Source organism: Periophthalmus magnuspinnatus, chromosome 13 (assembly GCF_009829125.3).
Source record: "Periophthalmus magnuspinnatus isolate fPerMag1 chromosome 13, fPerMag1.2.pri, whole genome shotgun sequence".
In the NCBI taxonomy this organism is placed as follows: Eukaryota; Metazoa; Chordata; class Actinopteri; order Gobiiformes; family Gobiidae; genus Periophthalmus; species Periophthalmus magnuspinnatus.
The window spans coordinates 8804048-8819443 of record NC_047138.1 but is presented as its reverse complement, the minus strand read 5'-3'; the positions used below and the strand labels follow the sequence as shown (position 1 = coordinate 8819443).

The 15396-nt window shown below is 37.0% G+C and overlaps 2 protein-coding genes across 4 annotated transcripts in view; one reads left to right on the top strand and one right to left on the bottom strand.

Annotated features, from left to right (window-relative positions):
• The window catches only part of stx1a (syntaxin 1A (brain)), a 34285-nt gene extending 21680 nt beyond the window's left edge, over window positions 1-12605 (top strand). The window contains exons 4-11 of one of the 3 annotated variants that reach the window (XM_033976486.2): window positions 2494-2568; window positions 2853-2926; window positions 2991-3099; window positions 7119-7192; window positions 7281-7415; window positions 9148-9255; window positions 9348-9458; window positions 11425-12057. In XM_033976486.2, the coding sequence (XP_033832377.1) occupies window positions 2494-2568; window positions 2853-2926; window positions 2991-3099; window positions 7119-7192; window positions 7281-7415; window positions 9148-9255; window positions 9348-9458; window positions 11425-11502 (764 nt within the window). In that variant the 3' untranslated portion in view covers window positions 11503-12057. Of the gene's footprint in view, window positions 1-2493; window positions 2569-2852; window positions 2927-2990; window positions 3100-7118; window positions 7193-7280; window positions 7416-9147; window positions 9256-9347; window positions 9459-9800 lie in introns of all 3 variants that reach the window. The other 2 variants (XM_055226063.1, XM_033976484.2) reach the window with 2 other exon arrangements.
• A 289-nt stretch (window positions 12606-12894) lies between these two features.
• LOC117379778 (caspase a-like) lies at window positions 12895-15041 on the bottom strand. Its single transcript, XM_033976489.2, has 8 exons — window positions 14972-15041; window positions 14454-14735; window positions 14281-14372; window positions 14015-14191; window positions 13689-13938; window positions 13455-13586; window positions 13269-13378; window positions 12895-13187 (listed from the first exon to the last, which is right to left on the bottom strand). The coding sequence occupies exons 1-8, from the start codon at window positions 14976-14978 to the stop codon at window positions 13074-13076; spliced, it is 1164 nt and encodes a 387-aa protein (XP_033832380.1). The 5' UTR covers window positions 14979-15041; the 3' UTR covers window positions 12895-13073.
• Window positions 15042-15396: the final 355 nt, after the last annotated feature.

The window sequence follows — 15396 nt, the reverse complement described above, 5'->3', positions numbered from 1 at the left end:
TTTTAGACTCGTGGTCCATTTTTTAAAAAACAACTCACAAATAATTTTGTTGTTGTTATTATTATTATTATTATTATTATTATTATTATGTTAGTTAGTTGACAAAAACTTGACAAAAATTGACAAAAAACTTGTTTGAATTCAATCATTTCACGCTAGACATACACACACTACACAATAATAATGAGTTTAAAAGTTGAGTTGATTTCCAAGTCTCTCTCCATTTGACTTTGTGCCTGACTTGTAGCGTCGCTGTCGGTGCAAGGACCGGCTGCACGCGTCTCCATGGCAACATGGTCCTAATGATGCCAACAAGCGTGACCTGAAGATTCCATTTGAGAACGTCAGAGAGAGAGAGAGCTGGAGAAAGGGATAGAGGAGCAGTGTGAACAAGCCACAGCTCAATTGACTCTTCAGTTTTTGCCCTCTAATTTGCTTCCCCTCTTACTTCTCTCCTACTTATTCATCAGTGTCCATGCACTCTTCCATCTTTTCTGGGAGCCTATAATGACAATGAATAGACACTTGATCAAGCAGGTTGACCCACTGTTTAGTAATGCTAATGGATACATACAGTGTAGTGCACGCAGTCTGCTAAAACATGGATAAAGTGTTTGTTTTGATTATTATCGACTATTGTACAGCTGTGAGGCTGATGACCCTCTAAGCTTCTGTTAAATGTCACCATGACTGTAGAGAAATAACCACAATTTTTGGCCACTACAACATTAATGGGATACAACTAAGATTAGCAGACTTGCACCAATCAGAACAGCAGAAATTTGTCTTTCTGCTTGGCAGATTATGTATTAATATTTGTACATTGACAAACTGAAGTACACATAATTCTGTCAAAACATACAGGGCATATCATTTATTTAGCACAATAGTTTATGCTTATGAAATATGTTAATTGGCACAAAGTATACATACAGGTACATGCAGTTGCAGGTTAAATGCAGTTGCAGCTTAAATTATGGACTGTAAGTGGTATGATTCTTCAGAGAGGTGAGATTGTTTAGTAGACCTCCAGTAATCTCAAATCTTGATAGTGATAGTGCAGCGGTTATAAATAGGAAGTCAGTGATGCTGTAGGTGACTGATTCCATCTATAGAGCACATAGAGCACCACTTATCCCGTTCACCCTCGGGGCCTCAGCCCACTACTTGAGATGGAAATCACTATCCCTGACCCTCGCAAACATGCCCACTGTTTCTCTAGTAGCAGGAAAAACAGGTTTCCACAGGTTTAGCCTAGTGTTTGCCTTATTACACAGTATTATATATTTTGTACAGAGCTGATCCCAGACAGGTTTTATTACATTTCAGTTTATTATTCCATATTCCATTGTATCCAAAGGAAGTTTAAATACACAAATGATTACATGCATTTGTAATTTCCACTCAACCAAGCACACTACTGTATTTCTTTTGTCCGGTAATCACTGTCCCACTAGGTTTATCTCTGTCCTGTTTGCTCATGCCCGTGGCTGGAATCTGCTGATATTGAAACAAGAGGAAACTAATGCTTTTGTTAATCACAAAACAACAGAGGGGGTAAGCAGGGCTGGGTGAAATAATAATAGCAATCAAAATATGATCTGAACCCTGTGACGATATGACATTTTGGTGATATTGTTATATAGTGGTTCAGCGTTGGTCTGTTTAACTTAATCACACATTCCTACTGGTCAGCCTGGTTATACCGTGGCAACTTTTATTTTCATTTTTATGATTTATAGGCCTAGTGCTTATTAAAATGAGAGGGTCCCACGCAATATGCAAAGTAATTACTGTTGAGTGCGTCACAGTTTGATTAAATAACCTCACTAACTTTCAGGCATGTTTTATGTCGGTGGCATCCTGAGGCTTGATATGCACATCTAGGTCTTCTGTGGCATTAAGATGATAAATGTTCTCCAATCGGCTTACTTTCACTGTGCTAAAAATGGAGATTAAAACTCCAGGGTAGAGTCTGTCTCAGTTTAATTCATGTTCTGTTTTATATTCTGTGCGGTAATAGCAGTACATATTTGGTTACATGGTAGCCCAATAAGCCTCAGTCAAGTCAAATCTATAATTGGTCCTCAGCCCCACCCTTCAATGCACCTGGGGACCCCTCTCCATATCTTGAGCTAGGCTTGATCAGGAATACCGAGCTAGAGGATTTTATCTATTGTGCATATTTTGAGTTATAGTTGAAAAGTCTATTCCCACTAGACCCTGAAGAGGTAAGGCAGCTGCCAAAAGAGAGGAAAAACAAGACAAGTGCCTGAATGTCACACTAACATAGACTTAAAAACTTTAAAAAAAACAAATTTAAAAAAAGCCAAAACTCTAGTTACTGTCTTAAGCAAACCAACCAATCGACCAGCGACAGCAGACACTGTAAGATAATTGGTTGCTTCTGACTTGTGAATGTGCTAAATACTGATTTACTTTTACACATAGTACAGGTGTTCACAACTAATTAAAGTGTTTTCTTTTTTCCAGAAACTAAGGCCGAGCTGGAAGATCTCATGGTGGACATCAAGAAGCTGGCCAACAAAATCCGCTCCAAACTAAAAAGTCAGTCAAATAGTTTTGTTTTTTTCTTTAACAGCTATGAGAGCATATTACATACAACATACCAACAGTCCTTCCATATAATGTTCGGATAGTCCCTTAAAACTATGCTAATGTGTCACAGGTTACTCTCAGTAGAACCAGGAATGATGTTTCATAAATCCACTTTATGTCATTTGGCCTTTACCTTCTATTTACATGCTTCTTTTTCTTTTTTAAATAAACATTTTTAAACTGTGGTTTGAATGGGTTTGGACTGAATTTAAAACCATAACATTGTTTTACAGGTATCCAACAAACTATAGAACAAGAAGAGGGGCAAAACAGATCATCGGCAGATCTGAGAATACGTAAGACACAGGTATGAAGCATTAGCAAATTTGTGTTTAAAAGTCAAACTCAACCTATAATGTTTTTGTTTATAGCACTCCACACTGTCCCGTAAGTTTGTGGAAGTGATGTCTGAGTACAACACCACGCAGTCAGACTACAGAGAGCGTTGCAAAGGCCGCATCCAGAGGCAACTAGAGATCAGTGAGTAACTTGCTCTAACTTGGGCCCATAGACTGTATAAAAAAGTGGACTAAGTGAGTGTGACGTCGGTTATTGGGGCGAATTTGGAGGCAAGTTGCATATTAGGATTTCCTATCACAAGTATCATAGCAGCCAAAGACCCAATCCGGAGTGAGGCTATTGAAGCTAACGCCTTTTCCTGCTTGCACCTCTGGCTTAGTAACATTGTCAATCAAAGATGCTGCCAACGCTAGTGGGAGCGATCTCGGGGAAAGAAGGCACTTGATTTGTCTGTTATTGATTTAATGACACAATAGCAAAATATAAACACCAGGATCATGTAGAGTGGGTTAATACGAACATTCTAAGACCAAAATGATGAGAGAGGGGTGACAATTTTTCAATGTAAAGTGAATTGAGGTCAGATTTGATGGAGCCGAAAGCACGCCCATGAGCACTTCCTATTTGGAATGAGGCAGCTAGCAGGTTAGCTATGTCCATTTATATAAAGTCTATGCTTGAAACTAACTTTACTACTGCCAGGATATATGTAACATTAGTTTGATATTAGATGTGACTTTTCTAGAATGTATTTATTTGGCTAATATTTCAATAACTGATTAAAGTAACCACAGAATCCAGGCATGAATTAAGATTTACAGTAACATGTCAGTTTCAATATCTGTGGTTGTCTAATTCACTGTCAAAAAAGAGAAAACAATATTGTTATCATTATTGTTATTAGCTTGTACATGTATTCAGTTTCAGCAATGTGAGTGTGACTGCCTGTTTGACAGTGATATAAAGCATTATAGTTTTCTTTCTTTTGAAATAATGTGCAACCAGTCTATGCTCTGTGCACCACTTTAGCTAAGTAAAAATAACAACAGGTTGGTTGTTGTGTTTTTAGGAGTAACAAAATTGCACCTGATTCACTTTTTCCTTATGTGCTCCTGTGTTTGGATTTGATTGGTCAGCTGCTAAAGTCACCGGCAGCATTTGCTGTTATCTCCTGTCGTCAGGGGAAGGGTCCGACAGCGACAGAGAGAGAACACAGAAAAAATGATACACTAATATCTGCAAATAATGGTTCTTTTTAACAGAGCAGTATGGTGTTTAAATATACCCTGGCATGTTTCAGATGCCTTCTTAACCTTTATGTGGTAATAATATTGGAACACTGAAATGAACCTCTTTGAAATGATATAAGATCCGATATAACAGGATTTGTTAAAAGAGCTATGTTCTGGCAATAGCAGTTGCAGCTTTTTTGACTGTGGTGTAAATCAATAGGCTTGTATCACACACAGAGGGACACAGTCTGGTCTGTCGGATAGAAGATCGATATTTCCTCTCCCACGTCTCTCCTCGCCTCGTACTTCAGACCTGTTTGAACAGCTCTGCTTAGACAGACTGACAGATACATCCTGTTAACTCTCTGAAATCTTTGTAATACCTTCCCTGTGTGACAACTTTTATCCTTAAGGACCCTAATTGACCCTTACCTTTCTGTCCATTTGTTCCTACTTACCTGTGGCGTTTCTGTGTGTGAGTGAACTTGAGGTTGCGTGTTCGCCTTTTGCCCTAGCTTTCCACTACAACTAAAAACAACATGATTAAATGAAGGAGCTTTCATATTAGTTCATTTAGATTTTTTTAGGGGACCAAACCTGTACAAATTAGGCAGCAACGCAGGTCACCATCATATCACATGACCTCAGGTTGCAAGAGATGTAAAATTACGAATAACACTATATTGGTATGCTACAACAAATTTTCAAAAGTTACATACATTTGCAGAGACAGATAATAAGTAGCTACTTTTTCTGGCAACACGTACATGCCTTATAAGCAGGAGAACACCCCTCGCAATAGTCACAATATACAACAAAAACAGATTAGCGTGCATTCATGTTTCATTCTTTTATTTGTAGACATCATTTTTTCCAAATACACTGGACATTGGAAGCTGCAAGTGCTCACTGTGTGCACTTCTATCTTACAAAAAGTATTGTTGTATCTATCTAGGTTGTAGTGGTGATTATTATTTCTAAGTGTCAGTTGGTAGTCAGAACTGGAGGAGTTTTTGAGCTTGTTGTTGTAAAATGGTTTCCTGCTGTTTTTTTAAAATCACACCTTGAGAAACAGAAATAGTGTCATAGCTGGATATTAGAGTATTTCACCTTGTGCATTTTCTGCTGAGACACTATGATTATGTACAGTAAGCCTATGAGCAGAGAATAACAACAACAGCATGTTCTTACAATGGCTATAGACAGACGCTGTATTCAGAACTCAGAGTGGGGTTATTGCATTGTATATCTGTTATATTCTGCAGTTATAGCCCCTGCCTTTATGACCAGTAATTGTTGTAATGTCATCCTCCTGGTTTATAATATACACTTAAGATTATTCTGAACTACCTCATTCCTTTGTACATTACAGGTAGGTCCTGCCTAAAACCAATTGCCTTCTCTGTCTGTGTATGCTTTGCTTTTTCAGTGTATTCCTCTGTGGTCTCACTTCCTGTGTGTTACATAACAATGGAAATTAAATAATCCTGTTACTGGTAGCAACATAGTATGAATGATTTAATAGCCCATGAGCACGCTGGTGAAGTACGACTTTCTTTGCTTCGCCTTTCTCTGGGTTTGGGTCTCCATGGTAACCAATAAGAGCCTCCCCCTGTGCTGTCAGAAAAAAAAAATCCGCTATGTGTGTGTGTATGTGGGACGTGAGATAAATTGAATGAAGTGGCACTAAATCCGTCCTTTATCTGGATCATATGTGTAATGGCCACTTTGCTCTCTTCTTATACCTCACCTTTGAACTCATTTTAATGTCACTGCTGCCTTAACGAAGACATTATTTATCACTGACAGCCATGTCCAATACCAAATTGATCTGTGCCCTCCCACAATGCCCTGTGGCCTTCGCCTCACACATCTTTATGATTTGTCAAAAATGCCATAGATCCACATATTGAAGTGTTGATAAGATTCACTGCTTTAATATGTTAGAAATGACAAACGTAATGATCAAGATGAGGAAGTAGCTCATCGGTATTCTGCTGGTAAAAGCAATCATTGTTTTGATTCTCACCTAGCATCGGTCACCATCCCTCTATACCCATGTGATCAGAGAGATACATGATCCTCTGTGCAAAACATCCACACCATTCATCTCTATGCAACTCAGAATCTGGACCGATGTGGTCAGGGATGGAGTTTGGGTCCTTTCACAGAGGGGCCTTAATCATCCTCAGTGGGCCCTTCATACTGGAAAAGTAAAACATATTTTTAAATAATATTAAATTTTGGCTTAAACAAGAATGCTGTAGACTTCTTGCATCTCTCCAGGGGCGTGTCCAGTTTCTTTTTTTTTACTGGGATGGCCCAAGGGTGGCACAAGGGCTGGTCCAAGCAAGAACTTTGAGAATGTAACATTTAAATGTAATAATTTGAGGAATTAATAACTATAACAAAAAGGACTATACATATGTGTATTTCTTCTTTTTGTTATTATTTTGTGCAATATTGTAAGTGAAATTGTACAAAAAGTGTTATTTACTGCCAGTATACTGCCTTAGCATGTCAGTGGCACTGGTGGAGTGGTCATTTCAGGGGTGCCCCCCATGGCCATTCCCCAGAATCTGTACTTCACATACTTCTTCCATTTTGTTCTTTCGGTCATCTATGACTATTGGTTGGAGCAGATGGACAAACACTGTTCTGATCCAATCCCATGGAACCACAAGACACAAGAGTATTTTGAGGTGGTCCCAAAGATAGTATAAATGGAACAAGGGCTGCATCTGCATCTTAAACCAGTGCCTATAAATATATAAAGCCAAATTATACTGGAATATATCACCAGTGAAATTCTTCCGTAGTTTTCCAAATTGCTAAAATAATTATAAAATAATAAATCTTGCTGAGAGACTGGGGACACAGATGGACAGAAAGTGCTCCTTATGTGCTCATAACTTAATATGTCTGTCCATTCTTTGCAAATGTGTCATCTTTTGTTTGTTTTTACAGCCGGAAGAAACACAACAAATGAGGAGTTGGAGAGCATGTTAGAAAGTGACAACCCAGCTATTTTCACCTCTGGAGTGAGTGGCACAATCAATGTGTAACTTAAAAACCAGATTTAAATGAGGTCCTCCTACTCACTTTTCTCTGTTTGTTACACTATTATAGATCATTATGGACAACATCACACAGCAAGCAATGAATGAAATTGAGACACGGCACAACGAAATTATCAAGCTTGAGAACAGCATCCGAGAGCTGCATGACATGTTTATGGACATGGCAATGCTGGTGGAAAGTCAGGTAAGAAAGAAATATGACTCACTGCACCTTTTGGATATTAGCAACATCTGATATAACAAGAGGAGCATTTGCTTAAATATGGGTGTAGAAACATGAATGACTATTGGCAAGCACAAACTTTTGATGAGGTCAGTTTGAAAAGGGTTAAATTGTGATTGTGACCTAGATTAGGGGAGGATGATTTGGACAAAAATATTTATCATAATTTAATTTTGATAACATTAAGTGTTGATGGGATGATAGTTTTGAAATCCATAATTTTAAATGTGCTCAAATGGTCTACTAAACATCTTGGGTGAGTATCGCACTAAAGGGAAATGAAGTGTAAAAACTAATGACAAAAGTGCTGAAAATCAATTTAAACCATTTTTTATTATCTAATATATATGAATATATACTACTAATAATATCTACTGCAGTCTACCTAAGATTGGTTTGGGTTCTTTAAGATTGTGTGTGGCAGTATTAGACATATAAGGGCAGCATTGTGGCAGAGTGGTTAATGCTCTTGTCTCACAGCCATATGGTTCTAGGTTCAATCACTGTTAGGGACAGTGGGTTTCTTGCACAATGAGACTAAAAATGTGCATTAATCTATAGCTGAAGACCTGCTAATGCTTTTAATTTATTCCTTTAGCACCAAAACTCACCTATTCAGGTTTATCAGCCTGTTTTTCACTGTAGGGCACTAGCTGATAGTGGATAAAACAATGAACACTAATTTTATACAAATAGCAATGGAACATTTTCTTCACTGGTGCCTTCAAGATGCTGCTTCATTCTGCCATTCCTAAGTTGTGACAAAACCACTGAATAACAATAAACTCTGACAGTATGAATTCATATTAAACACAATCATAGCCAAATGAGTTGGAAGGATAATATATTTTCAGCTCCATCTGGATCCTCATTTGCAAAATATGTTGGTAAAAATAGACTGGGACCAATTAGTTTTGGCCCATGGTGGAGCAGGCTTGAGAATTAAATGTTTTCTTGTTTTTCACATTTCCGTTTGCCACACTGGACATGTCTCTGTCCATATGTTTCCCACAATGCATTGGTGCCATATTTAGCCTGAGGTGATGCGAGGACCTGGAGCTTGTGATTGTGAATATGATTGTGTGGGCTGAACCCCCACTGAGAACCATTGGCTTTATCAGAAATATTCACTTTGAGAGCAAGATGTGAATGGCAGTGCTGAAAGGGTCATATTGAATGCACTGTTTGTAATGATTGTATTAATAATTCTTAAATTGAATTTGTTTTGTGTAATTGCTTTGATCAACTAACCATTTCTATTCAGTAAGGGAGTGGACGGTTTATTTAATTTGTCTGTCCTTGCCTGGTTCTCTTAAAAATAACACGAAGCACAAAAAAGAAAGCACATGGCAAGGTAACATCTTGTTTTATTGCCCATACACAATAATATTTATCAGCAGTTTGCATAAAGTGCTGTGCAATCTTTCAATTTATCAATGATGTATCTCTCAATCTGCAGTTTAACTCAAAGGTCTTCAAATTGTATGGTAAAAGCTAATTTGATAAGACCCGATCATGTACAGCTCTAAATCTGTCAATTACAATAGGTTTTAGTTAGAAAATGCATTTAACACACTGCTAACATTGGTATACTATTTGACGAATCACAATCCATTAACAAGATGCTTATCAGAAAGACTTAGACCTTAAGTTCTCTATTGTATTTTTTAATAAACTGTTTTTATTTATGCAGGGTGACCTGGTGAACAACATTGAGCATTGTGTTTTAGGGGCTCAGAATTATGTGGAAAATGCAAAAGAGAACATCCCTAAATGCAAAAAGTTTAAAAAGCCTAAAAAGGTGGGACAATGCACTTATTACCACTAACAATTGTCTTTTCTCTACTTTTTTCCACTGCTGCCTGTATTCTTCTTCACCTTCATCTGTGAAAGGGTGAAATGATAGACCGCATAGAATATAACGTGGAGCACTCAGTAGACTATGTGGAGAGAGCAGTATCAGACACTAAGAAGGCAGTTAAATACCAAAGTAAAGCGCGAAGGGTGAGTCATAAGCCAGTTAACAAGTGCATGCTTTAGCAACTGGCAAATAGAAGCATGGCCTGTGTGTGTGGTCTGTGTGGCATGTACAGTGTATGTAGTGCATAGTGCCATAGTGCCATTGAGTTCATTTGGAGAAGAAATGTTGTGTTGATAATTGACGGTCTGGTCTAAAGTGGAGTGAGTCTGCCCCCTCTTGGTTCATAACAGTAATAGAAAAAGCTTAAAAAAAAAAAAAAGAAAAAAAAAAGGTGTTTCTTCTGTACTTTCACTTTTCCCCATTATATTTTAGCATCTTTAAGCAGAACAGGTCATTTTTACACCGTTTCCTATCTCTCCTTGCAGAAAGTGTTCCTAATTGGAGGATGCATTGCTGTTTGTCTGGGCATTGTAATTATTTCCCTGGCAGTGGGTCTTGCTTGAGGAATAAGAAATGTAGAAAAAACTTGTTTATATTTATTTTATTTATTCAAAGAAAAACTAAAATGACATGTTGGCCCTATTCAAAGGTGTAGTATGTTCAGTTGCAGGGTCTGCTTGCTTGTCTTCATAGAGATCTTGTTATTTAGTTGCAAAGATGACCCAACCCATGAATAAAAAGAACTAAAATGAGCTGAAGTCAGGTCATTGGAATTAATCTCTGTAGAAGGCCATGTCTTTCAACTTTGATGGCCTTAAAACTGAACTGAAGACGAGATACGGTGTCTGATGTTACAATCTTACTTGTCAGATCTATGAGTAAAAATGCACGTCTTTCAAGATATTTCTGAGGAATTAAAACACCTGCAAATGAATACAAGATAAGTTCAATGCACTGCTGTGGCGTGGACCATAAGCAAAGAAATAACATGGAGACAAGCAGGTGACTCCCCCAACAGAAAAGTTACACTGTGCACCTTTAAACACATTATGTCAAGTTATGAACTCAAAGTGAACTCTCTGTGCTGTAAATGCATGCACTTTTGTGTCCAGCAGCATTGTGTCCAGATGTTGTGTGCATGCTGCAGCTTGTCTCTGTTTATAGGAGGGTACTAAATCTAAGAAATGTTGTCCAAGTCTTGATTGGGCACATTTTAAAAACATGTTATGTCTGCAAAACTCTTTTTTTGATTGAACAATTAGGTAAATAAAATAAATGTTACTTTAAAGTACAGTGAAGCAGAAACATATTCCACACTATTAGTACTAAATGATCTGTTTTTACATTATTATTTAAGATTATATTACTATTATTTATTTTTTTAACATTAACCTTATGTAGGTACGGCAAGGCAAGTTTATTTGTATAGCACAATTTATACATACACAAAGTGCTTTACAGAATAAGAAAAACATTCAAATCAGATCCACAAAAGCATAATTAAATAAGTATTACGTTTATACAGTCACAATTTCACATTTTCACGCCATTTATGATTAAAATTATACAGCAACTATGTGGTATCTCATATCAAGATGTTTTGTTGTTGTTTTTTATCATTAATCTTATGTTGGCAAGGCATGGCAAGTTTATTTGTATAGCACAATTTATACACAAATTAGCATTATAAGAGAAGGGTGCAGAATAAAAACCTTTCAGTCATATGCACAGCTAAACAGAACCTTTTGAAGCCTGGATTAAACATTGTTAATGTAGAGGCCTGTCCCACATCTTTAGGAAGACTGTCCCTCAGAGATGTACTTTGGTGCTAGGCCATGAAGAGATTGTAACTATTCTTTATATATTGGCAACTAATAGAACTTATCATAAGCTTTAATTTGACTTTATCCAACATCCTTTTGTTTTTCAGTCATTAAATATTTCACATTTATACTGAATATTTCATCTGCTCTTTGTTTTAACTCTGGGTCTGGGTGTAATGATGCATTTGAATGTACACTGTAATGTTACGTTTTCTCCTTAATAACAAACCCCTTTCTGTCTCCATAATGCTGCTTTGGACGCTCTCCACTTGTTTACACTGAACAGAAGAAAATCATGATTATTATATGCTGTGTGATCCTGGGCATTGTCGTTGCTTCCGTAGTCGGAGGCACACTGGGCTAGAGACACACAATGGCAGCTGTACAAGAGCAAATACACACCACATTTTTACAGTTTTGTGGTCAACCTCTGTCTCCAACATGATGTACAGTAGATTTTACTCAGTGGACACAGACCGGAGGTGTTTTTCGCATGAGTTGCTATTTTGTAAAACCGTAGTGCTGCAAACTGTTATCTTGAGTGTTGTAATATGTGAAATGGTACACTACTAATGGTACATTCCAGCTGTAAAGGCAAACGTTACAGGTCAGTATTCAACAGTGTTGTTTTCATTTTGTTATGTTGTCTGTTCTCTCTGACATAGCGCAAAAATAGCATGTTTATACACTATTTGTTCCTTTAAGTGGAATATTAGTTTTAATCTGGTCCTACTTTGTAAATGGGAAGAAATGTGATGCTGCCAGGTGAGTAAAAATCTTCAAACAATATTGATATATTTCAGATTGTGAAACCATAAGATCTTTATTTAAGAATGTCATGTTTTATTCAGTTGGTATAAACGTTTGCCCTTTGCAGGAGTTTATTTCACCCACCTTGTCTGTGGGAATGCAGAGTCTGACTTTGTTTGGTGCTGAACTTTGTGAGAAAAATACATACAATTAAAGTTGCACTTTTGAGAATGAGAATCTATTTGCACTCCGGTGTAACAATTTTTCTTCACCTGGCAAATAACTGATCTATCCATTAATTACAAAATCACTTGAGCTGGTCTTGCAGCCTCTGACTCCAGTCTTGAGCGGGTGAGCGCATGCAGAACATGATGTTTTGTGACAGTTTGATTGAGTTGAATTCTGTGACAAAGAGGGAGCCACTTGTGTCCTTGTTTTATAAATGTATGCTGATAAATAAGTCTCTCTAACACAGCCAGTATGTTCAAATGAAATAAGATGTTTAACTCCTGTTGTACTGTATGTTTTTATTTCAAAATCCTAAGCTTTAATCTGTCTTTTGTCAAGCAATTTTAGACAAGAAAATATGTGCATGATTGACTGGTGACATAAACAAATTATTATGTTTACCATGTTGCCTATACAACTTGTTGCCTTGTGTTGTATTGTGTATATTGTTTCTGTCAAGATTTTTTCAAGTAAATTTTGTCCGAAGGGAAAAACATACACTTCTGTTTGTTTTCATTATATATTAACTGGACACACTCAAGAGTTCAAAACTACTTAGCACCAAAACGATCTGACGTCAGTAGGTCCCTGTGTCAGATTCTGAATAATTGTATAATATTGTATAATTGTAACATAATTGAGATTTTTTTTCTACCATAATTACGCACCATTTAATATAAAAAATGTCATTTTTCTGTGATGTCATTATCATAGGCCTACAACAAACATGGCTTAATGCTTCATTGTCAGAACAGAGGTTCTTCACAGACTACCACACTGTAAAATGTAGGAATGATGTGAAAAACTGTATTTAATGTATATATGATAACAGGTTCAAACTACACAAGATTTGGTTTATAAGTTGAAAAAACTGTTTTATGTTTGATGGTTGATCTCAACATTACACCAGAAAATTTGAATCAGCCATTAAAAATAGAAGAAGAGGGGGAAAGTGTTTTAGCTCATATGATTGAGACCCGGGTATAAGTAGAATTTACGAGTTAAAGTGCATCTGTCTTTAGTCGGCATTTGCCTAAATGGATGAGATGAATCTTCAAATCGCCCCATGACCTGCAGAACAATCATAACATTTCAGTAACAAAACCATGATATCAGATAGAATTCATTTAATACAATGTGACTACAACCAACCTTTCGAAAGAGCTCCTCAACATCATAGATGTGAGCAAAGGTATTGAAAACTTCAATGGTGAACTTCATAAGGAAAGAGCCTTCTAATTTGTGTCTGTATGAAACCGTATCTATTTAAAAAAGAAACAAAAAACATTAAAAATGGTTGTTTTATGATCCATAATTTGCTGATGATAATCGACTGACCAGGAGTGGAAGAGAGAAGAGCGATAAAATCTTTTTCTTTGTGTATGCGCTGCACTTTATCCTCCTCAATGTCTTCTTCCATTGCAGACTCATCATCCACACTGTCACACACAATCACTGACCCTCCATCCTCTGTAAAGTGTGACCAAATGCATACATTATCTAGAAAATCCATACATTATTTTTTGCAATAAACACAAATTCTTAAGTTTCGTCTGGAGTAATGAGACTTGCCTCCTCTGCAGGCCTGGATGACAATGATCTTGGGTTTGTTCACCAGCTCAGGGCAGTTTTTTGCATTCAGGTGCTTGTAAATGTTGTTAATGGGCAGTTCATCTGGTTCCTCTCCCGGGGAAGGATCTTTTTTGAAATTGACACCAAGGACGACCCCAAGTTTGCCGTGGGACATGATGACCACAAACACACTGTCTGTCTCTTTGAGCTTAGAATGGTTGGAGAATTGAACCAGGCCCTTATCCATTTGCTGTGAAAGTAAAAAACTAAATACATGTATACCTAAAATAATACCAATCATAATAATACACCTTCTATATGGTTACCTTTGCAGTGAGGTCTCTGTACTTGACCACTTCATATCCCAGATCAGTGAGCAATTTCTCCATATTCTCTTCATCTTTCTCCGCTCCAGCTCTGTTTTTCATTTTATCCGCAAAAGTGATGTTAGTGATGAGCAGAGCCACACGATTCTTTGACGAATTTAAGGTCACTGGATAGATCTAAAAAACAAATCATATAATAATGTAATACATAGCCTATAAGCTTTTGTCTGGGAGTTGTTTGAATAATATACTTGATTTGAACATACATCTTTATTGTTTTGTTTTTCCTTCCAAAATGTCTCTTTGGATTTTATAAGTGTGGATGAGAATTCCTGCAGGACCTGAGACTCCTGCGTAGCTACACAGTTTTAGATGCAGAAACATGTGATTTGTGTCTAACATGAAGACAAGACCATGCACATGATCTTATGCTGCTTACCGTTTTTGACAGTGTAAATACAGGACTTACAAAGGTCTTCATGGAGAGTGGGGTCACAATTTTGAAGATGATGGATCAGCCTGTTACTGGCCTTATTTCCTTTCTTGATCACAGTGTCTATAGTTTGCCTTGCCTTGTCAGCTGTAGTTTGATGCTCTTCTATTATTGATTCTCTCTCTCCAGAGTTTATTACTTTGTCTTCCAGCAGGTTGTCAAGAAGCTGGTTAACTATTTCCTTTGACACTTTGCTCACAAACTTGGTCCTCAATTTGGCAAGCTCTTCTATGAGATAAAACAAATATACTCATGAGTTTAGGCAAAGAAGTCATAGGTCAAACCATGTGTAGACATAATTAATATAGTGATTTTTTTTTTAGAAAAGAGCATGCAACGACACAAACTCACAGACGCAACAATGAAAGTGAAAGTAAACAAAGTCCTCAAGCACTTATCCCTACATACGGTCAAAATGGCGTAAATTCTACGCTCAATGTGCCAATCCAGCTCCTGCCATTTACCTGCCATTTTTAGGTGTCTTGTAAAGATGTGCCACACCAACGCCAGTCCTGTACATCCACTTGAGTGAACTAAAACGCAACCTGTGCGTAATGCATTTCCTGTTTTTACACTTCAGTGACACGTGTGATGTAGTTGATCTGATTTGAAATCGGGGTTTTCATATTTCATAATGAATAGGTCAGGATGAGGATCAGGGAACTTTAACAGTTTTCAGTTTAGATTAAGTTTATTTAAGTTGATCATTATGGTATGTATCTATATGCATTATATTGGTTTGGAATGGGCTGCCTGAAAATAATAATTATTTTTAATTATTATTTAATTTGAAAAGCATTGTTACTATTACTATTGTTCATTAAAGAAATCGCATTTTTAATAAAGAGTTGTATTTTTCATACGGGGTTACACCCAGTACAGTCTATGG